A 27,990-nucleotide genomic window follows, 5' to 3' on the forward strand; every position below is an offset into this window, starting at 1 on the left:
ATTCCACGACTACACCTAGAGGACATCTGAGAAAAGACTTTCAGAGACTTTAAATGAACAGTTTTGATTTGTTGTTTTTGTTGTTTTTTTCTCTTTCTGTTATAATATACACCATCTGTAACATGTACTCTCTGCAGAGGCCCTCCCTTTGCAAGACTAATGTCAAAGCGTCGGTTCATGAGGACAAAAAAAAAAATCGCCCTCTGGACAAAACTTTCCTCTCTTCCTTTTCTATATTGTTGTTCACATATTATTAGTTAGCAATAGTTATTATATTCTTTTTACTGTTCCGTCAAGGAAACATTTTGTTTCTTGAGGAACAACAGGGGGGACTGTAACGATTGGAATAACGCCACCTGCTGGATACTTACTGTAGAAGAGTTCTGCCCATGAAGGGAAGGTCTTTGAGGGCAAGACCAGGAGTCAGGAAGTGACGCGGGCTAGTGGGAGGAGGAAGGAAGAGACTGGCGCTCAGTCTCGCGCTCTTTCCTGAGGACGCTGGCAGAGAAGGGAGCTGGAAATGTGCTCTCCCTTTAATAGATAGAAATCTAGGCCTTTTTCTCTCTCTTTACCAAATTCTTATTCTCCTTAATAAATGCTTAAAAGTCTAACTCTTGCTAAAGCTTATAATTTATTGGCGACCACTCATTAGATATTTTAGACAGTTTAGCTAGAATTTTAGCCCTTAACACCAGCCTCAGACACTTGACACTTACTAGTTGTGTGACCCTGGGTAAGTTATTTAACCCCCATTGCCCTGCCAAAAAAAAAAAAGAATTCCTTCTACAAAATGATCTGGAGAAGGAAATGGCAAAGACTCCAGTATCTCTGCTGAGAAAACCCCAAATGGGGTCATAGAGAATCAGACACAGCCGTTTCTGAAAACAGGACTGAACACAATATGCCAGGCACATAGTTGCTGGCGATACAATGACAAAAGTTTAGTATTTCCTGCTCTCAAATAGCTTCTTTTCATAAAGGGAACAAATTCTTTACCATGCTAAGTGGATACAAACTATATACAAAGTAAGTTTTCCCCCACTGTTGCAGCCTAGCCTTCTCATGTCCTCAGCTCTCCTTTCGGCCCTCCCTGGTCCAGCCAACCTTGCTTTTCTGCTCCTCACACTGGGCAGATGTCCTCCCACCTTCATTCCTTGGAGCTGGCTCCACTTTGTGTTTAGAATGTGCTTCCTTCTCACCTTCTTCACCTTTTAGAATCCCACCCTTCCTTCGAAATGCAGCTCCAACCCTTTTACTTATGGAAGCTTTTCTTGATTTCTCTGTCCTAATCTCCCTCCCAAATTACTTTGTATTTATTTTCTATTTGTTCTGAATATAGTTTTTTTTTCTTTCACATTCCCAGTGCTTAGTCAGTCAACAACAAGCATTTATTTACCACCTACTTTGCACCAAGCACTGTGTTAAATGCTGGTGATACAAAAAAAAGATAAAACAAGGTACCTGCATTGAGAGGGTGGGGTAAGGGAAGCTCAGAATCTAATAGGGGAGACCTCAGGAAAATGACTGTACAAATGAGATGTGTACATACATGTGTGTATATATGTACACACATGTCATTTGTACATATACATACACACATACATATTCTCTCTATATATACATATGTTTACAGTATATGTATATTTATTGGATAAATCTGGAGTTTATCAAGAGTCAATAAGTATTTAGTAGCTAGGTGGGGAAGTGGATAGAGAACCCTGCCCTGGAATCAGGAAGGCCTGAGTTCAAATTCTGCCTTATATACTTAGCTGTGCGATCCTGGGCAAGTTACTTAACCTTAATTGCCTCAAAAAAACCCCCAACAACCCAAATTTAAGTGCCATTTATGTGCCAAGCATTTTGCTAAGCTCTGAGGATACAAAGAAAGTCAGATGATAGTCTCTGCTTTCAAGCTGCTCACAGTCAGTTGGGATGAGATAACATGCAAACATTTATTTTCCAACGAGAGCTAGACGGGATAAATTGGGGATAATCAGCAGAGGGATTGCATTAAGAGGGAATGAGGAAAGGTTTCTTGTAGAAGGTGGGATTTTTCTGAAACCTGAAGGAAGCATAGAAAGCCAGGAGGTGAAGAAGAGGAGGGAGAGTATTCTCCAGGAGTGGGGGCACCCGGTGAAAACGCTTCCAGGACCAAGTGCCAAATGCTCTGCTTGGCATTCAGAGCCCTTCATAACCTGCCCCCTCCCACCTTTCTAGTCTTCTTACATCTCTTCTGTCTAGTGACACTGCCCCCCTGGCTGGACCACAAACAAGATCCTCCATCTCTCAGCTCTGGGCACTCTCTCCGGCTGTCACCCGTGCCTGGAACACTCCTCCTCCTGATCTCCCTGGCTTCCTTTAAAACCCCACCTTCTACAGGACTCCCCAGCCCCTCTTAATTCCAGTGCCTTCTTCCTGTTGCTGATTTCCTTGCTTACTACATCTTGTTTGCACGTTGTCTCTCCCATCAGACTCATTTACTCATCCAATGAACCCTCTCGTTTACGATGTGTTAAGCTTGTGCCAAGAGATGTGAGTCCCTTAAAGGCCGGACTCTCTTTTGCCTCCCAGTATTCCAGCCCTTAGCATAGCAGGAGGCGCTTAATAAGGGCTGATTGATTGGTCGGGCATCAGAGAGGCGGCCAGTGTCATTGGATCGATTGTAAAGGTAGGGGGGGGCTCGGTTCACATGGGTTTTAAAAGCCAAACATGGGCTTTTACGTCCTGTGGGGGTAACAGGGAGTCAAGGGAGTTGATTGAGTAGGGGAAGTGCCAGGGTCAGAGCTGTCAAGGCAGTTTGACAGGTGAGCGTGGGGGCTGCATTGGAGGGGGCAGAGACTGCAGCGAGAGTTCATTGATTGCTTTTGTCTACACAGTAGAAAGTAAGGTCTTCGAGGGCAGGGCGTGTCTGTTTTGTCTTTGTTTCTGCAGTCCCTAGTTTACTAAATGCTGGCTGAGCGCCCAGGGCTGATTGCTTAAGGCGCCCTACAAAGGGCTGTCACCTAGAGAGGGTATTGTTAGTAGTACTCCTCCTCCCCCTCCTTCCATCAGCTCTCCTCAAGTCGCCTTCCTTCCCGTCAGCCCCGCCCGCCAGCCTCTCTCTCTCCCGTCTCCTCTCGTTCGTCTTCTCCTCTCTATCCCTTCCTTCCTTTCTCTATGATACTCCCCGTCCCTCCTACCCCCTCGCGCCCCCTAGCGCCCCCCAGCGCCTCGAATTGACGCGCCCTCGCGAGTGGGGCTCAGGCTGGGCCCTGAGGCGAGCGGGGGACGACGCGAAGGCGAAAGTCCCGGCGGCGCGTGTCCCCGCCGGCTCGCCGTGGTCGCGCCGCCTCTCGCCTCTCCTCAGGGCGCTGAACGGCCGCAGCCGCTGTTGCCACCTCCTTCCCTCCGGTCGGGAGCCGAGGTAAGTCGGTCTCTGGAGTCGCAGAGAAAGCCGAGGCGGACGAGGGAAAGCGGGGCCGGGGTCAGGGTCGGGGCCAGCCCCCCTCCCCCCCCCCACGTCCCCGGCGGCGCGGGCTCGGCCCGGGCCCCTGGAGGCGCGGCGCGTAGGCGCGCGGGGGCCGCTTCCGGTCGTCGGACCTAGGGGCCGCCGGGGCTTCCGGGCCGCCGCCGTCGCCGGACGGACGGACTGACGGAGGGCTGGACGGAGCGCTGGACGGAGGCACTGAGGGCCGAGGCGGTTTCGAGGCTCGGACTGGAGCTCAGGTGGGGGAGGCCGCACCGGGCCGCCGCGGAGCTGCGGGGCCTTTCCTGCTCTTCCCTCCGCGCCGGACGTGAGTCCGTCGCCTCCTCTTTGTGGCGGGTGGGGGATGTAGGTACCGGCCGAGGGGTTGGGCCCGGGGAAGCGAAGCCTAGGCCCCCTGCGTGCAGACGGAGCTCCTCGTCGCCCTGACCATTGTTGTCAGCACCCGGGGGAGCGTAGGGTGAGGGACGCCGAAGATCAGCCAGGCCAACTCCCCTTTATTTTAACCGAGGAGTAAACTGAGGCCCAGCGATCGGGAAACGACTTGACCTCTCCCGTCTCCTTCACATCTCCAGAGGTAGTGCTTTCTGCCCCCGCTCGATTTTCGTTGTCTTGTCCTTCGCCATCATCCAACCCGTGGCCGGGCAGGATGTAGGATTCTCCTCGGAGGCAGAGCGATGTTGGGCAAGGGACCAAAGTAACGGCGGAGCTGTCAATCCTCTCGCTCCCCTGTTACCTTTCCCCGGGGGCAGAAGTGATCTCTGGGTGAGATCCACCTGCTTTTAGTCCCCAGCTAGGTTCTCATGAGCCTTCATAGGAAGACCCTATAGAAACAAGAGACCCTTTCATCCTTTAGATTCTTAGTAGTATAGGGATGATGTATAGGGGAGAGAGCAGGCTGGATGATGAAGTGTCAGGCAACCTGGGTTTCCATCTCAGCTCTGCCACTTCCTACCTCCGTGACCCTCGGCAGGTACCCCTAACCTTTCGGGAGCCCTAAAACGGAGATTGAACATTGATAATCTTTAAGATCCTTTCTAACCCCAAATCCGTGACAAATCTAAAAAATAATTCTAATCATATTTGAATAGCGCTAGTTAGCGGGAAGAACAGAAGGAAGGAAACTAGCATTGTTAATACAAGTACATATTTAGAAACTGAGACACATCAAGTGAATCCCTCTAATTCTCACCCCCACCACCAGGGTTAATACAGCAAGTAAAGGGGGCGGCTAGGTGGCGCAGTAGATAAAGCACCGGCCCTGGATTCAGGAGTACCTGAGTTCAAATCCGGCCTCAGACACTTGACACTTACTAGCTGTGTGACCCTGGGCAAGTCACTTAACCCCCATTGCCCTGCAAAAAACAAAACAAAACAAAAATAGAAAAAAAATACAGCAAGTAAATATTAAACCCAGATCTTAGAACTCCCAAGTATAGACCTGGTATACAAATAACATCGAAACCCACAGCCATAAGATCGAATCATAGAATTTTAAACCTGGAAAAGGCCTTGGATGCCATGGCATTGTTTGAAAATTGTTCATTTTCCTAATAAGCCAGTTTTGAAAAAGTCACTTGAATGTCTTCAGCAGTCTTTGACTAGCTGTTTTAATGGGTTATTTTGACTGTATTTAGTAAGACCCTTTATCAACATGATTTTTATACAGTATTCTTGTTTGCTAACCTATTTGGGAAAAATCTAAAAAGGTAACAGTAAATTCAGTCTTTACTTTTTAAGTAAATTTAGACTTTAAAAATGATGTTGAATAATGTTGATCTTGTGTATATTTAGATGTTATAACAAAGTATTAATCATGTTTATTTCCTGCTCTTATTTAGAATATTTTAATTACATTAACATTGATTTTGAAACCTGTCATAATATTGCAGAGATGCTTATTTTCTCAGAAATTTTACTTTTCAAAGTGTCATCTTAAAAGAAAAACAAAAACAGGGATTTAATTTCTTTTCTAATGTGCTTTTGTTAAAGTGGCCTGAATAATACTAAGGTAATTTCTGAATTAAGGTTAACCAGCTACCCTTTAAATTGGAGTTAGTGAGAATAAAAATGTTTATGGCAGAAAAATATGAAAGATGTACGGAAGTGGATGTGAGATGCCAATGGTTGTTTTGGAAATTAGTATGTTAGCATTTTCCTTAATCAGTCAACACATTCAAGATGGCATCTGACATCTTCTCCAGCTCTGAGATTGTGTGATTTTGGAACTTGAGAGGGAATAGTGCTCACAGAGGATCATGGAGGGGAAAAGGAAGTTGCTAAGACTAGGGAAAGGAAATTGGTTGTGTCTGTTCATGGACTAAGGAGGTGAGAAAGACAAAGATAACCCTCACTATCAGTTTGCTTAGCAGTTTTCCTGGGAAGCTGGCCCTCAGCTGTCAGAAGGGATGGCAGAAGACTGAGGGTTTTGCTTCTAGAAAGCATAGAAAACTGGGAGAATTTCACAGTGACCAGCACAGGTCATGCACTGCTTGTTTCTGCCAGCACAGGCTGGTCTTCCTAGGGGAGAGGGACTAGAAGAACTCCTTTCTGTTCTCAGACTATCAGAAAAAAATGAGGTTTTCTTAAATAAATGGATGGAGAGCTTCAGTGTCAAAACAAAGAAGAAATAGGATTTGAAGAGGCAGCGGAGAATCCTGACCTGTTTCAGGAAATTGGAAAGTAGAAAAATGTGACTGGAGAAAGGGAAGAAAGACCCTCAAATACTTGGAACTAAGTAACATATAGGAGCACATGGCAGCTAAATAGTACCATGGCTAGATTGCTGGATCTGGAGTCAGGAAGACCTGACTTCAGATATGATCTCAAACATGAACAGGGTGACTCTGGGCAAGTCACTTGGACTCAGTTTCCTCTGTAAAATGGAGATAATGAGAACCCTTACCTCCCAGGGCTATTGTAGGGTAACAAGATAATATTTGTAAACTGCTTTCAGGCGGCTTGGTGGTGCAGTGAATAAAGCAACAGCTTTATCCTGGATTTTTCCTGGATTCAGGAAGACCTGGGTTCAAATCTGACCTCAGACACTTAACACTAGCTGTGTGACCTTGGGCAAGTCACTTAACCCCCATTGCCCACCAAAAAAAAAAAAGCCCAAAATGCTTTACAAAATTTCTCTAATAATAAGTGCTAAGTAACTATTATTATCCAGAGGAGGGAAAGTTAGCTCCTTGTCTTCTAGGTAATGCCATGGATCTGTAGGTGTTATTGGGTGAGAGATAATCCAGTAAAGGTTAGAGAAAGAAAAATAGTGATGGCTGGTGACTGACTCTCTGTTGAAAGGTAGAAAGGCAGGTTTTTGTTGATTGGACATTAATAATAAAGAAGACTGCTGTCTTTTTATGGAACTTATCCAGAGTGTGAAAGAGAATCTCCCAAGACTTGTCAAACTGAATGACTTTTATTCATATTTAGATTCATGAAAACAAAATTGATAGTTCCAGAAGGAATCTGGACAACTTTGAGAAAGATTATGAAGTCTTGAGCAGGAAATTGATCACTTTGGAGATATAGGTATTCTTTTCACCTCTGCTTCCCATTGAAAAGAAGGTTTTAAAAAAGAAGTAGATTTGGGAAATGAATAAGGCTAAGAGATGACGTTTTAAAGTGGTATTTGAATCTTGGCTTAAAATATAGGAATGAAAGACTTTTTACCAGGAATTCAGTGCATCAGCTGATAAAAAAAATTCTGTTTTAGGATCTTGCAAATCTAATTAAGAGGACTCTACACTGAAAAGAAGGGGGGAAAAAAAGAAAATTCCTTGTATTTATAAACCCAGTTAGGTGCCTTAGGGAGTAGCTACAATGCAGGAGAGATACCTGGGAGACAAAAGTCTCAGAGAACACTTTGTCCAACCTCTGGCCTCAGATATCTTTATATGAATGAATGCACAGAGAATGGGTGAGAAACTAGGTGAACTAGAGATCCCAAAGTAAGAAGGCAGAATTTCCTTGTAAGTATCACTGCCAATAGGACCTGTGACTGGTTAGGGAGTGTCTATTCATAAGTAAGGGAAATTGGAAAAGGAGGTTGAATGGGGGTGTAATAGTATTAATATTAAGAATATAGTGTCATATGAGGAGATCCAGGAATCAGGCAGGGTTTTTTAAACAGGCAAAAAGAGCAGCATTGTCACTGGAGTAGAACATAGGCCACCTACCCAGAAAAGGAAGGAGGAATATGTACTGGCATTAAGGCACTTTATAGTAGTGATGGGGAATTTCAGTTATCCATACATATGCTACTGTCAAAGGGAAAACAGCCAATACTTTCTTGCTTTACTTTAATGATAGCTAATTTCATTCTTTGAATGTCAGAAATATTGCAAAGGGGAACTTGTGTTCTGGACTTGATTTACACCAGCAGGGGAAACTGGTTGCTGAAGGAGAAATGATGTAGCCATTCTAGGAATACTCAAAAAACCAGGCAGGTCTGACACATGCTTAGATTTTGGGACAGCACATTCCAAAGGGTTCAGGTAAAGGATGGACTGAAATTCTATAGTGAAAGCCTGCCCAGAAGGGGTATCTGAAGCCACAAAGAGAGGCTGTTTTGAGTAAGCAGAAAAAGGGGAATCACCTAAAGGTGCTATTGTATATTTTTAGGGAATTATTTCAACCCATGGAACATCTATTTATCTATTTATTTATTTATTCAACTTTTATTTATTTTAAACTTTTTTCCTTCATAGAGTTCAGTTTATATTGGTTTTCATTTTTGAAATTTTATTGCTATAACTTCTTTTGACATCAGTCATTTCCTGATGTATCCCTTCAGTGAACCCTCACTTATAATAAAAACAATTAAGTAAAACCAGTCAACCTGGAGGTTGACAACCTATGCAATATTCCACATTTCTAATCTTCCACCTCATTATGAAGAGAAAGGAAATATGTTTCATTGTTTGTGCTCCAGGATTGAGATTGGTCATTATAATTAATCAGTTTACTGATCTTTTATTGTTTTTAATTTACAGTATTTTAGTTCTTTCTTTTTGTATACTGTTCTTGCCTTCTTCACTTTGCTCTTGGTCCTACTTCACTTTGCATCAGTTCATTAAGTCTTCCCAATACTTCTCTGAAAGTTTATATATGTTAAGTTCTTATACTATACTTATACTATAATAGTATTCTATTATATTCATATGCCACAATTGACCCATAATTCTCCAGTTGATGGGCACCTACACTAATTCTGGTTTTTCCTATTACAAAAAATGCTGCTCTGAATATTTTGTTATATATGGGGCCTATTTGTCTTTGGCCTTTTTAGGGTAGAGTCTAGTAGTGGAATATTTGGGTTAAAGGTTATGTGTAGTTTAATGACTTTTCTTGCATAATTCAAATTTTTCTTTTTTTTTTTTTTGGTGGGACAGTGGGGGTTAAGTGACTTGCCCAGGGTAACACAGCTAGTAAGTGTCAAGTGTCTGAGGCCAAATTTGAACTCAGGTCCTCCTGAATCCAGGGCCAGTGCTTTATCCACTGCACCACCTAGCTGCCCCTATAATTCAAAATTTTAATGGAGATTTCAAAAGAAATTTTGCAAGGGAAGGTAATGGAAGACAAATTCAAAAGTATGTTGCATAGTAGCCCTTAGTCCTTCAGAGGGAGCTTAGGTTGGGGCAGCTAGGTGGTGCAGTGGATAGAGCACTGGCCCTGGAGTCAGGAGTACCTGAGTTCAAATCCGGCCTCAGACACATAACACTTACTAGCTGTGTGACCCTGGGCAAGTCATCTAACCCCAATTGCTTCACTTAAAAAAAAAAATTAGAAGGAGCTTAGGTTACCAAGGACAAAAACCCAAAGTTTTAAAATGTTCCTTACAGCTGTATTGAAGGCAAGAGGATTAGAGAAGGATTGATGGGATCAAAGGGGGAATGGAGTGATCACACAATTATGGAGTTAGAGTTCCAGAGGGCCATAAATAATGAAGGGAAGGAAATGGAACCATCCAGTCTTCTTTTGCTTCTGAATTCTTTTTCAGGCATTTGTCCTGCATTTATTAGGTGCCTACAAAGACAAAAATGAAACATTCTCTACTCTCATGGAGCTTACATTCTGTTGGGGGAAACAATATATATACACATATAAGTAAATACAAAATATATACACAGTAAACTAGGTAATTTGGGGGAGGGGTAGCACTAGCATCTGGGGAAGGGATCATCAGAAATGGCCCAACCCAGGAGGCAGCTGCATTTGGGCCGAGTCTTGAAGGAGTTAGGGATTCCTGAGGGGAGAGTGAGGAGAGAGGGGTGGTGGATGGGGGGGCGGGTTATGATACACTGGAAAGAGGATGTTGTGCTTGCAGAACAGCTGCTAGGCCATTGTGGCTGAAAGGTAAGAATGTGAGAAGAAGAGTAATGTAGAATAAACCAGAAAGTGTAGGCTGGAGCCTCTTAAGGGCTTTTTTCAAATGGGAAAATTTGTATATTATCCTAGAAGGGATACTTATATAGTATCTATTATGTGCCAGGCACAGTGCTTTTTACAAAAATTATCTCATTTGATCTTCTCAATAACCCTGGGGAGGCAGGTACTATTATAATCTTTATTTCACAGTTGAGGAAACTGAGGCAGACAAAGGTTAAGTGACTTGCTTAAGGTCTCACAGCTAGTAATTGTCTATAGCGGGGTTTCAACTCAGATTTTTTTTTCGGACTCCAAGTGCAATGTTCTATCCACTGTGCTATCAGCTTCCTCTACCTAGATAGGGAGATGCTGAAGCTTTTTGAACATGGGGGTGACATGGTTCGGCCTATGCTTTATGAATATCAGGTTCCTTACTTTGTGGCAAATGGATTGGAAAAGGGAGAGACTGGAGGTAGGGAGACTAATTAGGAGGCTTTTGCAGTAGTCTTTGTGTGTGGGGCATGAGAAGGCTCTGAACTCCGGTGGCCTCTGAGCAGACGGAAGGGATATTTGCAAGAGATGCTTTGGAGTTAAGTCTCTGCCCAGAGTTTTTGGACTGGAAAGGACAGAACAAAAATGACTAATGCAGACATGAAATCTTAGGTAAGTAGGGAGATGGTAAGAAGATACTTAACTGCTTTGATGGCTTATAGTCACCAGATGCACACTACATACCAAGGTACTGGCATGGTACAGGATAGATATGAAGATGAGCCACTGTCAGAGTCTTTGAAAGATAATGGAGAGATGTTGCAGGATAGGGGGAGAAGGGCAAATATTGCCCCAGTTTTCAAAAAAAGAGAAGAGAAAGTAGAATGTGCAAACCCTAGGCCAATGGATTGGACTTGGGTTCCAAGAAAATTTACAGAATATATTACAGGGATGCATCATTAGTGAACATCTAGAAAAGGAAGTGATGATCCCAGAGTCTACATTAGACTTCCACAAATAAAGGTCATGCTAGCCAGACTAACTTTCTTTTCTTTTTTGACAGGATTACTTGGCTGGGGGATAATGGAGGATAATGGCTTGGAGGAGTGCCAATGTGTACATGTAGTTTACTGAGGTTTTAGTGAGACATTTACATTGTCTGTTCATTCTGTTTTTGTGGATAGGATAGAGAGGTATGATCTGGACAAGATTTTAGTTGGGTGGACTTGGAACCAAGGAATAGGTATTTATGATTTGAGGTCCATTCAGAGAATCTGTAGTGGAATGTCCCTGTAGTTGTGCTTGGTTGGTGTTGTTTCACATTTTTATCAGCGGCTTGGCTGTATGCGCAGGTGACATATCAAATTTCACATTATAGATTTAGAGTTGGAAGGACTAGAGGTCATCTAGTTCAAACTCATTATTTGGAGCTCAGGAAATTGAGGTGCTCAAAGACATTAAGTATTTTCCCCAAGATTTCACAAGTAGAAAGTGTGGAATTTGAACCCCTGCCCCTTTGACTCCAAATACAGCCTTCTTTCAATTTTGTACCAGACTGCCTCATGGGGAACAACAGGGAGACCAGAATGCAGAATTTGTAAAGGAGAGAGGACCCATCAACCTGGGAAGACTCTGTTTTTCCCTTTCCTCTCTATGGGCTTGTGAGCTAGAGGCAAGGACTCTTCTTCTGTGAAAAGGTAAAGTGCTTAGCTTAATGTCTTATGCATAGTAGGCACATTATACATTTTTGTTGAGTTAAATTCAAGCTTATTTGGAGAAGATTATTATGGTCCATTTGGTGGTTACTCTGGGCTTGATTGGGGAAGACCTTGATTGATTATTCTCCATGATGATTATTGATGACTATAAAGTCTAGCTATCTGAAGCCTTTCCCTCATGCTATTATGGACTGTCTCTGTCTTTGGAAGTGACTTGCTCTAGTATAGGAAGTAATGAATTCCACAGATTGATTACTTTTTGTATAAAACATTTGTTTTATCCTAAACTTTCCAGGTTGATGTCCTAATACATGGGACTTGATAAAGAAATTCATGTTCATGTTGTACTTTTTTGATTCTAAACACTAATATCATAGATATTAAGGTTTGAAGGGATCTTAAATGTGATCTTGAACAACCCTCCTCTCAGTGCCTACTTTGGTTCAATAATTGGCCGCTTGGAATTTATGTACCGTAATAGAGTATGGCAAAGCTGTTAAAGAAGTCCATAAAGCTCTTAATAACAGACCAGTATTTCTTTATATTCTAATAAACCATGCCAATTTGCATGTCTATTATTAGAATTACACCATAAAAAAAGAAATCTTGGTCTTTAGAACATGATTTGATATTGTTCTGGCAGCTGGTGGCACCATGGATAGAGCATAGGATCTGAGCTAGAAAGACCTGAATTCAAATCCATCCTCAGACACTTAATTGCTATGTGACCCCGGGCAGGGCATTTCACTTCTACTGATTTCCTCAACTGTAAAATGGGGGGGGGGGGAGATAATAATAGAACCTTCTTTTCAGGGTTGTGAGGATAAGATGAGATGACACCTATAAGGTGCTGTGCAAATTTTAACGTGCTTTATTATTTTTTTCTAGCTCTTGACCAGCATCCTCCCTAACTTCCACTTCTAAGTCCAACCTATACTTTTCCATCCTGTAGTCTAATAGTTTTCTCATTGTTTCATGTGTTAGTTTTCCATTAGAGTCCATTTAAACTGTAATGAGTCTGCTAAGCAATAAATATTTACTAATTATGAAGTGCCTGCTAGGTGCTGGGTACTGTGTTGGGTGCTGGGGACACAGTGACATGTGAAGTAGTCCTTGTTCTCGAGGAGTTCGTGTTCTTTCTCTCTCATTGTCCCTTGTTCTCTCTCTTCCTCACCCACTGTCTCTCTCCCCCCATTCCCTTCCCTGCCTCTCCCCGACCCACGTAAGTGTATTCAGGATACAAGGCAATTTGAGAGGGAGGATGCTAGTATTTGAGGGTTTTAGTAAAGGTTTCCTGTAGAAGAAGGTGATGCTTGGTGAGCCAGGATTTGAAGAAAATAGGAATTGCAAGAGGTCGAGGGAAGTTTAAGCTGTGGGAGTTGGCCAGTGCAAAAGCACAGAGACCTTCTCTCTTCTTCCTTGTCTCTCCTCTCCCTTCCTTCCTCCCTACTTTAGCTTTTTTTCATGTGTTGTCTTTCTCCATTAGGTTGTGAGTTTTTTGAGGTCAGGAGACTTTGTATCCTCAAAGCTAAGCATTGTGCCTAGTACATAATAGGTGCTTAATAAATGTTTATTGGTTGGTTGGTTTATGTGAAGGGGATTAATATTGGAAAGGTAGGTTGGGGTTAGGTTGTAAAGCGCTTTAAATGTCAAAGAGGACTTCATATTTGCTTTTAGAAGCAATAGAAATGATTATAGTTTATTGAGTAGGGGACTAAGATAGTCAGACCTATGCTTGAGAAATATCACCGTGGCAGATGTATGGAGGCTGGATTGGAGTAGGCTGCCACTTGAGACTGGGACAAAGGACCTCTCCTATTACTTTAAACTTGGGGCAGAGATGTCTTTCTACACTAAACAAGCGCTCAGGATTTATTTGTTTAGTTTGCATTTGTCTTTCTTTTTTAATATATCTACAAATGCTTTTTGTTATTTCTGAATTTGGAGTGCATTGCATAAAAAATTGAATAGAAACAACTGAATTAACATTAATTACTGTGGTTTTTTCTCAGCTGTAATATCTTACCTATATAAATTATATAGGTAATACAATTGGACATTTAAACCAGTATTATTAAATTTAAATCCCACTGGTATTATTGTTTTTATAACACTTTATAGAAAAGTTTTTTTATATCTAAATTTCTTAAATATAGATGTCAGAAGTGTGTTTTTTTAATGCATATAGGCCAAAAATAAATTGTCATTTTAAACATGAATAACTTTTCCACCTTTTAAAAAAATGATTTTATCTGCCTGGTTCATGGAGGGTAGGGAGATAGATGGAAGGTTGTTATCTGGAGCTTTAGTGCTGGAAGGTATCTTAAAGGTCAGCAAACTCATTACTTTTATTTTATAGGTGGAGAAACTGAGGCCAAAGAAAGTGTCTTGCTCAAGTTACAAGCCAGTTTTTCTTTACATTGATTTTGTTGTACTTTACTGTTTTCAGCAGTAGTTCCAAACCTCTAATCTCTTACCCCCCCTCTCCCCCACTTTGAGTCCCTTTTCTTTCCTTTTCTAAAACTTAAAATCCCTCTACATTATCTTCTATTCTTTCCTCCTTTTCTCTGACATAGTGGCAGTTCTTTTTCTTTTCCAAGGCCAACACCTTCACTTGTGTCCTTGATCTATAGGGAGTTTGTCACTTCTGTCCTCTCCCCTCTATTTTTCCCTCCTACCCCATTTTCAACATTTATTTATCTACTCTTAGTCCTTGATGCTTATAAATAATGCCATGCTTATTACTAGTCTGTAAAAAACCTTCACTTGGCCCTGCTGTTCCTCTAAAGCACTTATCCTGGATCCCCTTTCCCTTCTACAAACTCAGAGAAAAAGTTTCACTTAATTGCCCCTTCTACTTTCTCACCTCTCACTCATTTCACTGCTTTTTGATTTCTGTCTACTTCACACAACAATTTAATTCCTAAATCTAATTGCCCTTTTCTGAAGTCTCATCTTTCCTGAACACTTTGCAGTTTTTTCACATTGTTGACTACTTCCTCCTCTTGGAAATTCTCTTCTTCATTGACCTTTCTAACATTGCTTTCTAATCGTTCTCCTGATCTGGAAAGATTATCCGGTTTTTATCTCTACATGTAACTGGAAAATAATAAAGTACTCTTATGAAAAAAAGATTACTCGATTTGTAGTCATCAGGGGATGTGGGTAACTTCTGAGGGCCTCATTTTTTCTTGGAGATTTTTGGAGTAATTGTGTTAGGAGCTCTGAGCACTTAACTGCCTTTCCTCTGCCATCTGGGCCGAATTTTTTCTTAGGTGGATAAAGGAAGGGATCCAATTAGATGGCTTCTTATATTCCTTCTCCCTCTAAATGTGATTCTTTGTTGGATCATCATTCATTTCCTTCTCCTTAACTGTGGGTGTCTGTCAAACTTTATCTTGGGTCCTACTTTCTCTCTATCCTCTCTTGCTTTGATTATCTAATTAGGTTCTCTGGGTTCATTTATTTTTCTGTAGATAATTATACAGCTCAGTCTCCCTTCTGAGCTCTAGGCTTCCTGGACATCTCTACCTTGATGTTCCTTAGGCAGCTCAAACTTAACATGTTTAGAACTCATTATCTTCACCTCCCGAGCTACCTTTTCTTTACACTTCCTTATTTCTATTGAGGGTACCACTATCCTTCTAGATATACAGGTTTTTAGTCATTCTCCATTGTTCACTCATTCTCATTCCTCTAGTTCCAGTCTTTTGCTAAGTTTTTTTTTTTTCATTTCTGTTGCCATGATATCCCTTTGAATACCCTTATGTTTGTTCATTATGGCCTCTACCCTAGATTAGGCCTTTATCATCTTTCGTTTGTACTGTCATGATAGCCTCCTTATTGGTCTTCATAAGACCTTCAGTCTTTTTCAGAACTCTGATCTGTTGTCTACACTGTGCCAGAAGTATCTAAAATCTGATTCCAAACCTGCAACTTTCCTTCTTAAGAATTTTCAGTGATTCCCTAGGATAGAGAGGCAGTGTAGTGCAATGGGAAGAGCACTGTTTCTAGAATCAGAGAGCTTGGTTTAAAATTTTATTTTTGATTTTTACTACTCAAGTATTTTTGTGCAAGTTACTTAATCTTCCTGGGTCTCAGTTTCCACCTTTGTAAAATGAAGGGTAAAACTCAATATACTCTTTGTTTTTTGTTTTTTGGGTTTTTTTGTGGGACAATGAGGGTTAAGTGACTTGCCCAGGGTCACACAGCTAGTAAGTGTCAAGTGTCTGAGGGTGGATTTGAACTCAGGTCCTCCTGAATCCAGGTCCAGTGCTCTATCCACTGCGCCACCTAGCTGCCCCTTAATTTTTTTTTTTTTGCAGGGCAATGGGGGTTAAGTGACTTGCCCAGGGTAACACAGCTAGTAAGTGTCAAGTGTCTGAGGCCGGATTTGAACTCAGGTACTCCTGAATCCAGGGCCGGTGCTTTATCCACTGCCCCACCTAGCCGTCCCTTAATATACTCTTTAAAAGTTTAAAAGTTTGTAAAACTCAGTATGTTCTTTAAAAAAAATTGTGGTATTTTTTTCCAGTTACATGTAAAACTAGTTATCAACATTTATTTTTATATGTTTTTGAGTTCCAATTTTTTCTCCCTCCCTCCCTTCTTAACGCACTCTTAAGATCCCTTTCAGCTTGAGATTGATAATGTGTTATAAAAAACGAACTCTTTGGCTTGCCATTTAAAGGCCTTCACAATCTGGTTCCAGTTTACCTTTTCAGATTTAGTAATTTTTATTACTATCTTTTGTTTTTGTCTCATCTTCACTTTCAGATATCTCTCTTTCATTTTTCCTCAGTTTGTCATCCCTTATAACAAAGCACAAAAAAAAGAAAAAGAAGACAGCTTGTCTAAATTAGACATCATCTGAATCTGTTGTCTGTGTCTCTGTGAACCCCTACCTGTAAAGGATAGAAGAAGAGAGGACATTTATTTCTCAGCTCTTCTCTGGGGCTAAGCTTATAATCTTCACCTGGTCACTTTCTTTTTCTTTCTTTTTTTGGTCTTTACATTTACATTGTTGTAGTCATTATGTTTATTGTTTTTCTTCTTTTGCTTCACTTTGTATCATTTCCTGTAAGTCTTCCACGATTTTCTGTATTTTTTCATATTTGTCATTTTTAAGTTGTAATACAATTGCATTATATTTATGTACCATAAAAGAATTTTGGTTTGGGGAATCACAGGATGATGAGTTGATGTATTAGGCAGTAATCTGACAGTAAAATATAGGGAAGCAATGATAGCAATAACTTGATTACTGTGCCCAGAGCAAGAGATGAAAAACAGGGAGCTGGGGGACTGGGAGGGAGTTAAGGATATCAGGCAAGTGGTAAGATGACCTAGATGGATGGCTGAATAGGATGGGAGGTGAAGCATGATCTGGGGTATGATGCCAGCTGGATACATAGTGGGCTATGCGAATCAGTTTCCAAGTAGTTAATCAAAAAGCATTTAAGAACTTACTATGTCTGGCACTGTGGGGAACATTAGGAATACAAAGACAAAAATGACATATAACCATATATTTTCAAAATAAATAAAAGGTAGTTTTGGGAGAGGCTGTGCTAGCAGCTGAGAGGACCAGGACAAAGGTTTCATGAAGAAACTGGTGGTTTGACTAAGTCTTGAAGGAAATTGTGAGAAAATAATAATTAATAATGGATTTCTTGGGGGACCCAGAGATAAGTTTCAGTCTCTCCCCCACCCCCCCATTCCAGAAAATTCAGTTCTTTTTTTTTTGAAAGTCCAATTCTTGAGGAATTTCAGCAGATCTTATTTGGGACAAACTCAAGGGAACACACGAAATGGAGATAGACTCTTTTGTCTAGCTCACTGAAAGATTGATAGGATCAAATCACACCTAGATACAGGACTTCACATTTGCCCTTCAGTGAGGGTCTTTTGCATACTCTTCCCTGATGCCATCTGTAGAATTCATTTTAATTTAGATCACTCTCAAGTCATGTCAATCAATGGAATTGAATGATGTTAACCAGTTAGCTTTGATCAATGTATAATGACCCACCTCTATCAAAAGAGGATAAAACTCTTGACTGAGCCAGGGTCTTGACTTGGCTCTTGGCTCTTGGCTTGGCTCTTGGCTTTCTCTCTTGGCTGATGCTTGGTCTGTGCTCTTGACTTGGCTTTCCCTTTTAGGACAATGTAGGTCTGAAGACCTGAGACCATGAGAAGTTAGGGCGACATGTAGTCAATCATTTACTGGTGTGTGTGTGTATATATACATATACATATACATGTATGTATCATACATATACATATATATGTATATATCAAAACTAATAAAATGGCAATTAATTATAAAACATGTTAGAAACCATAATTTTATAAAATTAAATAATTAAAATGAATTAAAATGCTAAGAAGCAAAGGTGAGGAAGGAGTACATTCCAGTCATGAGAGACAGTCATCGCAAAGGTATGGTGATTGGAAAATGGAATAACCAGGAGTCCAGGATGGAAGAATCAAAGTGTGAAGAGGGGAGTGAAGTGTGAGAAGGCTGGCAAGGTAGGGACAGGGCCAAGTTGTGAAGTACTTTAAATGTCAGACTGAGGAATTTCTATTTCATCAGACTTGACCAAATATACATGGTCAGGGCTGCACTTCAGGAAGATCAGCTTTGGCAGCTGAGTGGAAGGAGGATGAATCGTTGAGGGGGAAAAGCTACAATCAGGGAGGTCATAGAGGAGGCCATTAGAATAGTTCAGTGGGGGAGGGGTGAGGGCCTGCACCAAGATGGCTGCCCTGTGAGTGGGGAGGAGAGGCTGTATTCTAGAGCTGTTGTGGAAATAGAGAGACAAGATTTGGTAAAGGTAAGCTATCATGAAGAATCAAGGATGAGATTGAAGTTGTGACTCTAAGGGGCACTCAATTACCAATCAAGATGATTTTCCTCCCTTCTTATATCAAGTACTTGAAGACAGTTGTTTGGAGACAAGGACCTTAAGAAAAAGTCTATATCCCTGGTGCTTAGTATAGTGCATTGCACTTAGTAGGTCTTTAATAAATGCTTGTTGAATGAACGAAGAATGGCAAAGTGGGAATGAAGACTTAGTTTTTCTGACTCATGGCTCTTTATGCTAAACCATTGGTCTGAATTAATCAAGAATGAGAGGACTGGTTGGATTGGGAGAAGCTGAAATGTTCAGTTTTATTCAGGTCTAAGGGTGATTCATTTTGTGTGTGTGTGGGGGGGAGCAATTGGGGTTAAGTGACTTGCCTAGGGTCACACAGCTAGTGTTAAGTGTCTGAGGCCAAATTTGAACTCAGGTCCTCCTGATTCCAGGGCTGGTGCTCTATCCACTGTGCCACCTAGCTGCCCCATGATTCATTTTTAGTACCTTAGTTTAGGATTGTAGGAGAAATTTGGCCTTGTTTTTCTCTTAATTCTTGTCTCCTTTCTCCTGCCTTTCAGATACCCAGTGCCTTCAGGTTGTCACTTTATCATAGGACCCTAGATTTTGAGCTAGAACTTAGAGGTGTCTAGTCTAGTGATTTCCAAATTTTTATGTGTTTCCTTATCAGTTAAAAAAATTGAACATGCATTCCCTCTGTTATTTACTCATAAATTATGCACATATATTACTGTGCTAATAATTGCATTATAAAACTTATACAAAAGTAGAAATCATAAAAGTTATGATAAAGATGATGGAATATTTTATCCTAAAAATAATAGGGAGTTAGTGGAATTTGTCAAGTAGGGAAGTGACATGGTCCAGTCTGCACTTTTAAGATCATCATTTTGGCAGCTTTGTGGAAGATTGATTGGAGAGGGGAGACATGAAACACAGGGACCACTCGAGGCCATTGCACTAGTTCTAGAGAAAGATGACAAAGGCCTGACCTAAGATAATGAATGGCCTTTTGAGGTAAGAGAAGATGGTTGGGAGAGATGTTGTGGAGGCAGAAATGTCAAGACTTGACAAGTTTATGGGGTGAGGGAAAATGAGGAGGTCAGGGCAACTTGCAAAACTGTGAAGGATGATAGTGCCCTTAACAGAGATAGGGAGTTTGGAAAACTCCTTTTGAAACAAAGGTAACGAGTTCTTTTTTGGGCACAGCGAGTTTGAAATGTCTATAGAACATCAAGTTTGAAATATCCAGTAGTTAGTTGATGATGTAGGACTGGAGTTGAAGAGAGAGATTAGATTTGTAGGTATAGATCTGAGAGCCATCTGTATAGGGATGATAACTAAACACTTGGGAGCTGATGAAATTACCAAGTGAAAGAATGTATTTATTTTCCAAGTTTTTGCTATTATGAAAATGGCTGCTATAAATATTTTGTACATATGGTTCTCTTGCTCTTTCTTTGATCTCTTTTGGAGGTATAGGCCTAATAGTGGTATTTAAGAGGGTGCTGGTCTCAAAGGATATTATGGATTAGTGACTTTTGGGGTACAGTTCCAAATAATTCTCCAGAATAGCTGGGTCAGTTCGTAGCTCCACCTACGGTGTGAGGCTGCTTGTTTTCCTGCAGTCCCTCCAGCATTGCTCATTTTCCTCCTTTGTCATCTTTGCTACTCTGATAGCAGAGAGGTGAAACTAATTTGTGTTTCTTTAATAGACATTTTTTTTTTTTGGTGAGGCAGTTAGGGTTAAGTGACTTGCCCAGGGTCACACAGCTAGTAAGTGTCAAGTATCTGAGGTCGGATTTGAACTCAGGTCCTCCTGAATCCAGGGCCTGTGCTTTATAAAACACTGCACCACCTAGCTGCCTCCTTTTTTTTTTTTTAACACGTCTAATTGTTAATAACTTTGTTTTCTTTCTTTGCAAACTGGCTGTTCCTACCCTTTGTCCATTTATCTTTTGAGGAATGGCTCTTAGACTTATAAATTTGAATAAGTTTCTTATGTATTTCTGTATATGATACTTTATCAGAGAAATTTGCAGGAATTTTCTGTTACCTGTTTCTCTAATTTTAAATGCACTTATTTTGTTTGTACATTTTTTTTCGTTTTATATAATCAAAATTTTCCATTCTATCTTCTATAGTTATTAACTGGCCCCCTATCCATAGGTCAAAAAGGTAATTTCTTCCTTGTTCCTCTGATTTGTTTCTTATGTCAACTTTTATGCCTAAATCATAAAACCTTTTGGAATTTATCTTAATATATGGTGTGAGCTATTGGTCTGTATTTAATTTCTTTCAGACTGCTTTCCAACAAAGCCCCAACTTTGGAGACCACTGATCTAGTCCAACCCACTCATTTTGCAGATGGGGAAACTGAGGCCCAGAGATGATGTGATTTGTCCAAGATAAATGCTTATGAATGAACAGATGAACTATAATTAGTAAGTGCTTTTTTAAAAGCTTCTTTGTGTAAAGTACTGTATTTAGTGTAAAAGAATTTCAATAAGCATAAGCCATGGTCCCTGCTCTCAAGAAGTATACCTCCTGGTTAGAGAGGATGAAAAATGAAAAAGCAATACAAGATAATATGTAATTGTTTTTAGAGAAAGGAGAGATCACTGTAAGTTGGAGGAGGTGGAAAAATGGGTGGGGTAGCATTTGGATAGACTAGAGTGGAGAAGGCATTTTATCTTGTAAGGGGAATGGTGTTAATGCTGAAGTTGAATATATAATATCCTTTTAGAATTTAGGCTTCTTTTGGGGGTGACACTGACTGGACATCTAGATTGGGAAGGGTAGAGAAGGGAATAAGCATTTATGTAGCACCTATCATGTGCCAGGTACTGTGATGAGCACTTTACAAATATCTCATTTTATTAGAATTGGGCTAAGTAGTTTGGACACTATCTTATCTCTATGAAGTCCTTTAGATGAATATTCTAATACTGGGTTAGTTTATTAGTATGTAAAGTTTGTAAGTTTGATATTTTGGTTACGGTATAACATCAGTTGACTTAGTAAACTTTTTGCCCTTTTATATATATATATTTTTAGTGAGGCAATTGGGGTTAAGTGACTTGCCCAGGGTCACACAGCAAGTAAGCGTCAGGTGTCTGAGGCTGGATTTGAACTCAGGTACTCCTCAATCCAGGGCCGGTGCTTTATCCACTGTGCCACCTAGCTGCCCCTGTTTTTGCCCTTTTAAACAAAGGTGTTTCTGATGTCTAATAATTATTAATGATAATGAAACTGGTTTTTTTGCAAGGACAAAAACTTTCTGTTCAGAGAATTCTTTCTTTCATATTAGCAGGGTATTTTTTTTTAAACTGAGTTGTAACTAATGCATTAGCATTATTTTATTTTGACACATCTTTGTATCAAATATTGTAACTTTACCTAGTTCTTTAGAGGGGCAGCTTTCATTGTGGGACTTACTTTAGCCAGCTTAATGGATAAGTCCTGATGAGTTGCTTGAGGTACACATTTTCCCGGGATAACACAGTGAGTGTCAGAGGTGAGATTAAAACCTGAAGTTTTCTGACTTAAAACCCAATGATTGAGCTCTACTGCCTCCATCTTTAGAAATTGTTTAGATAAATAACTGCAGGCAAGAAAAAGGAATATATTCTCTTAACCTCAGTTTAAAATTATTGTTGTCTTTGACATTAATATCTCTGGGCCTCCTGATTTGATGGAAGGAGCATGACACCCAGTGGCACAGGATGTGGTTCTGTCCCTACTTACTAGATTTGTCCTTGTCGACTAGTCACTTCCTTTCTCTGGGTCTCAGTTTCCTTATTTATGAAAGGACCAGTGTTAGACTTCTCAATTCTTCTGAATTCACTTCCATTTCAAATCATCTAGATTCTCTGCAGGCATTTAAATGTCCATAATTTCCCCTTGTACTACAGGTGGACAGTTTTTTGAGTTGTCTCTGACATCTATCCAGTTTCTCTTGTATATGTTTTATTTGTACATACTTGCTTGCATGTTATGCACTTAATATTTGATCATGGAAGAAATAGGGCGCTACTGGAGTCTTTTGAGCTGGAGGGTAACATTTACACCTATGCTTGAGGAAAATCTCTTTGGCAGCTGAGTAGAAGATGGGTTGGAATGGGTAGAGATGACTTGGGGATACCAAATAGAAAACTATTTCACTAATCTAGGCAAGAGATTAATAAAGGCTTGAACTAGGATGGTGGCAATAAGTAAGGAAGAGATGTTGTAAAGAAAGAAATGATGGGATCTGGCAACTGGATATGTGGGCTGAGTGAGAGGAGTTGAGGATGACATGAGTTTGTGATTCTGGGTGACTGGAAAGATGGACAATAATTGGGAAATTCAGAAGAAGAAAGAGTTTTGGGAGAGAAACAGTGAGTTTTGTTTTGGACATGAGTTTGAGATGTCTGGTTGGGCATCCGGTTTGAAATTTCCAATAGGTAGTTGATTATGCAGTACTGAAGCTTGGGAGAGAGACTAAGGCTGGATAAATCATTCTAGGAATCTTCTGCATATAAACGATAATTAGACCTATGGGTGCTGATGAGATAACTAAGTAAGACAGTGTGGAGAGGCCAGAGAAGAGAGCCCAGCACTGAGCATTTGTGAACACTTAAGTAGCAGGCACAGCAGTGACTGAATCACAGAAGTGACTGAGAACGAGCAGTCACATTGGTAGAGGAACCAAGAGAATAAAGTCATGAAAATGCAAAGGGAGAGAGTGTTCAGGAAGAGAAAGGCTATGGGCATTGTCAAGTGCTGGTTGGACCTGTGGACTAGGAATACTAAGTTGGCAGCTGTGGGAAACTGCTTTTTAGAAGGGAAAGACTGGAAACAGGCAGACCAGTTAAAAAGCAGGAGGTATTGAGAACCCTTTAGGGTCATGTGATGAGACTGGAGAGGAGGGATCAATGTCAGATGTTGAGGAGTTGGAACTGACAGGACTTGGTAACTAACTGATTAGATGTAAAGGGTGATAGTGTGAAGATTAGAAGATGACTCCTGAGCTGTAGTCCAGTTGTGTGCATTTGAGAATTAAAGAATGCAAATGTTGTGTTTTGACTTGTCTTGACTGAATTTTAAAAAGTAGCTATTTTTTTTTTTATAATTTAGTTTTTTATTTTTTGGTGAGGCAATTGGGGTTAAGTGACTTGCCCAGGGTCACACAGCTAGTAAGTGTTAAGCGTCTGAGGCCGAATTTGAACTCCTGAATCCAGGGCCGGTGCTCTATCCACTGCGCCATCTAGCTGCCCCAAAAAGTAGCTATTGTTAATTCCCTGTTTGATTAGTTTCCTACTTTGAAATTATAAAAATTAGTGGATAATTAAAATATTCAACAGCTCTAGGACTTTTACTAGTCTTTAATTTTTATCACAATAAATGGTAATCAAAAATAGTGTTTTGGGGGAGGGCAGATTGGGGGAGGGGGCAGGAAAAAGCAAAACACTTTTGAGGAGGGATAGCGTGAAAGAAGATAGAAAATAGAGTAAATATTGAGGGGAGGGAATAGGATGAAGGGTAATACAGTTAGCAATAGTAAATGTGAAAGAAATGAGCAGGATGCTATCAGAAGAACGTTTGAAAAATGCAAACCATCAACAGAGGAAGAACTGATGGTATTTGAATACAGATTGAAGTATAATTTTATTTGTTAGTTCCTCTTGCTAAAGCTATTCTATTTTCTTTCACAACTTGAGTAACTTGAAGATGCTTGGCATAATTGCACATGTATGAATTATATTGAATTGCTTGATTCCATAGGGAGGGTTGAGGAGGGAGGAAGAAAAATTAGAACATAAAGTTTTAAAAAAATCAATGTGAAGAAACGCTGAGCAGGTGGATTTCAGAGAAACCTGGAAGGACTTATGTGAATTGATGCTGAGTGAGATGAGCGGAACCAGGAGAACATTGTACACAGTATCAGCAACATTGTGTGTTGATCAACTTGTGATAGACTTGATTCTTCTCAGCAACACAATGGTTCAAGATAGTTTCAAAGAACTCATGATGGAAAATGCTCTCCAAATCCAGAAAAAAGAACTGTGAAATCTAGATGCAGATTGTACCATTCTATTTCTACTTTTTTTGTTTTCCTTTTATGAGGTTTTTCCCTTTTGCTCTGATTCTTCTTTCACAGCTTGACTAATACAGAAAGATGTTTAATGTGATTGTACATTTATAACCTATATCAGATTGCTTGCTGTCTTGGGGAGAGGGAGGGAGGGAGAAAGATTTGAAACTAGAATCTTATAGAAACAAATGTTGAAAACTATCTCTACATGTAACTAGAAAATAATAAAATACTGTATTAAAGAAAAAAATAGTGTTTTTGCTATCAAATAAAAATTTAAAATTTTTTATTTCTTTAGGATAGTATTAAATTGGAAGATAAAAGGAAGCGATAATGCACCATGGCAATGGTCCTCAGAGTGTCCAGCTCCAGAGGTCCCGGTCCTTCACAGGCAGTGAGGGGGAAGAGCAGCAATCACATTCAAATCTTCCCCAGTCCCCTGCAGCACCCTTCGCTCCTTCAGCCAGCCCATCCGCACCACAGTCGCCCAGTTACCAAATACAGCAGCTTATGAATCGAAGTCCAGTAGCTGGTCAGAATGTCAACATTACACTTCAGAATGTCGGACCAGTAGTTGGAGGAAACCAGCAGATCACCCTCACCCCTTTGCCAATCCCCAATCCAACCTCGCCAGGTTTTCAGTTTAATTCTCAGCAGAGGAGGTTTGAGCATGGCTCCCCCTCCTACATCCAAGTTACCTCCCCGTTGCCCCAGCAGGTCCAGTCTCAGAGCCCAACTCAGCCCAGCCCTGGGCCGGTGCAGACATTACAGAGTGTGCGGGCAGGCACTCCCGGCCCGGGCCTGGGGATCTGCAGCTCCAGCCCCACTGGAGGCTTCGTGGATGCGAGCGTCCTTGTGAGACAGATCAGTTTGAGCCCTTCGAATGGCGGACACTTTGTGTATCAGGAGGGCTCGGGCATCGCCCAGATTGCTCAGGGAGGACAGGTTCAACTCCAGCATGCGGGAACCCCTATTACCGCTCGAGAACGCAGACTTTCCCAGCCTCACAACCAGACGGGTGGCACCATTCATCATCTTGGACCTCAGAGCCCTGTGGCTGGTGGGGCCAGCGTGCAGCCTTTGACCAGTCCCAGTCACATTGCAACGACTAGCTTGCCACCACAGATCAGTAGTATTATTCAAGGACAACTGATTCAGCAGCAGCAAGTAATTCAAGGACAGCCGCTGAATAGACCTATGGCATTTGAGAGGTCTTCGGGGGTCTTAATATCTGGAGTTGGAGGCTCTTCAGCTTTTGGGATGACTTCACCACCTCCTGGACCCACCAGCCCTTCTCGAGCCGCTGTGCCACAGGGTCTTTCCAACCTTCCTCTTGCTCCTGCAGGAAGTATAGGAGTGAAAAAAGTACCTAAAAAATTGGAGGAAATTCCACCAGCATCTCAAGAAACAGCTCAGATGAGAAAGCAATGCCTGGATCACCATTACAGAGAGATGGAGGCTCTAAAAGAAAATTTTAAGGAGTATTTGATTGAATTATTTTTCTTGCAGCATTTTCAAGGGAATATGATGGATTTCTTAGCTTTTAAGAAGAAACACTATGCACCCTTGCAAGCATATCTTAAGCAAAATGATTTGGATCTTGAGGAAGAGGAGGAGGAGGAAAAATCTGAGGTTATCAATGATGAGGTAAGAAATTTGTTTCTTAATAATTTAGATGAGGATGTCAAGGAGGACAAAGTATGAAATGGTAAATGATAAAGGATTTTTATCAGTTTAATATTTCTAAGAGTTTGTTGAAGGATCTTATTCACAAAGATTGATAACAACATTAAGAATGTATTTTTTTTTAGGTTTAATGGCTGTGTTTTGAAAGGAAAAAAATGATGGTGGCAATTTTTGTAATTGTAAGGACACCTAAAATGTTTGCATTAAAAGTAGCGCTTTCAGCTTGGCTGATCTAACTGAACCAGCTTGAATAATTTCTTTTTTCTTCAATCTAGGCTCCTGGCTGGTGACTTCTTTGATAGTTCAGTAAACATATTCAGATTTCTTCTCTAGGCTCTACACCTTATTCCTCAGATTCCTCAGGGCTAGACTGATCACTAAATAAACATACAGAAACATCCATTTGCTTCTAAAAAAAGCTGTTACTACTTTGCCAGTGGGTTTCCTCCCCACCTCCCCCATTCCTAAACAGAAAGTTTGAGTCAGTGTGTCTTCTTCATAGAAACAATCACAAGCAGAATTTCCTAGAACTTATATATTATCATTCTGTTATGTCATTTAAATGTGGCAATAACTGTGTACAAATATAAAATGATTTATAGTTTGGGGAAATAGCATTTTAGGCTTTAATTTTCTTGGTGGATATGACTTTAGAATTGCATTTGTAGGTTAATTTTCATTTCTGGGATTTGATCTTCCTTTGTGTACAGTGGGTGAATTATTGAAGAATTTCCCCCAAGAGTTTCCCCAGTTAAAAACTTAAAATCTTTTATTTGTATTTCCTAGGACCAGAACAACTTGATTAGGGATGAATTGTACTGTCACGCACTGTATATTGTGCTTCTGTGTCATGTGCTGTGAATCTGTGTTGATGGAGCTTGTGTTGTTTTATGAGTTAGCTGATGTAATTGTAATCTCTGCCATCTCTTAGTCTGCAAAGAAATCAGCCCTTTGGTACCCAAATGCTAGTCTCTTTGCCTATGCTCATTGATGTTAATGGATGTATCTGGTGTGGCTTTGTCATTATATGTTTTCTTTAACACTCTGACAATGGGAACCATTTCATATCTTTCAAAAGATATAAATATGTAATTGTTTTAAGATTTTTATCAGAATTGGTATAAAATAATTAAATTCAGTTTCTCTTTGCTTATTTGCCAGTGAAACAGACTTTGTCTGTAAACTGATTTCTTCTTTTTGTGCATTTTCCCTTTGTCTTTATCACTTCCTGCTGAACATGGCTTATTGGCCTTCTAGTAATAGAGTTGGCACCTTACAAATTGCCTATACATTGAATGGATTTTTTTTTAACGGAAAAACTGTCTGCCATTCCTTTTTATGCTTTTTTTTAAAAACAAGAATTTAACAAAAGTATATTTATCTTGATAAGTTGGATTTACTGCAAAGATTGCATTCGGAAAACTTTGGCTTTTATAAACTGTCACTCTAGTACTTAGTATTTTTTTTCCCTACCAAATTTGAGTGAAATATCAGTGATAAAATGCCAAAGCATTTTTGAGCAGTCTTAAAAATTATTTTCCCTTTTTTCTCAAAATATCTTCTCTCAGGTAAAGGTTGTGACAGGAAAGGATGGGCAGACTGGGACTCCTGTTGCTATTGCAACCCAGCTTCCTCCAAATGTTTCTGCTGCTTTTGCGTCCCCGCAGCAGCCATTTCAGGTACTTTTCGATGGTTCTAAAATGTAGTCTCATCCCGGATTTTAGATTCATCCAGATTTGATTATTTTAACCTTCAATAAAGTATTTGCTATTCAATATTTTTTCCCAGTGCCCATTCCTTATTTTA

General features: G+C 40.5%; 1 protein-coding gene across 5 annotated transcripts in view; it reads left to right on the forward strand.

The window, feature by feature from the left end:
- The first annotated feature begins 3,238 nt into the window (after nucleotides 1–3,238).
- EP400 (E1A binding protein p400) overlaps nucleotides 3,239–27,990 on the forward strand; it is a 136,768-nt gene continuing 112,016 nt past the window's right edge. For 3 of the 5 annotated variants that reach the window (XM_043984283.1, XM_043984293.1, XM_043984279.1), the window contains exons 1-4: nucleotides 3,240–3,403; nucleotides 20,725–20,866; nucleotides 24,797–26,145; nucleotides 27,753–27,863. In XM_043984283.1, coding sequence (XP_043840218.1) covers nucleotides 24,832–26,145; nucleotides 27,753–27,863 — 1,425 coding nt within the window. In that variant the 5' untranslated portion in view covers nucleotides 3,240–3,403; nucleotides 20,725–20,866; nucleotides 24,797–24,831. Of the gene's footprint in view, nucleotides 3,404–20,724; nucleotides 20,867–24,796; nucleotides 26,146–27,752; nucleotides 27,864–27,990 lie in introns of all 5 variants that reach the window. The other 2 variants (XM_043984269.1, XM_043984303.1) reach the window with 2 other exon arrangements.

The sequence above is a fragment of the Dromiciops gliroides genome, chromosome 1 (genome assembly GCF_019393635.1).
Source record: "Dromiciops gliroides isolate mDroGli1 chromosome 1, mDroGli1.pri, whole genome shotgun sequence".
NCBI classification, from domain to species: Eukaryota; Metazoa; Chordata; class Mammalia; order Microbiotheria; family Microbiotheriidae; genus Dromiciops; species Dromiciops gliroides.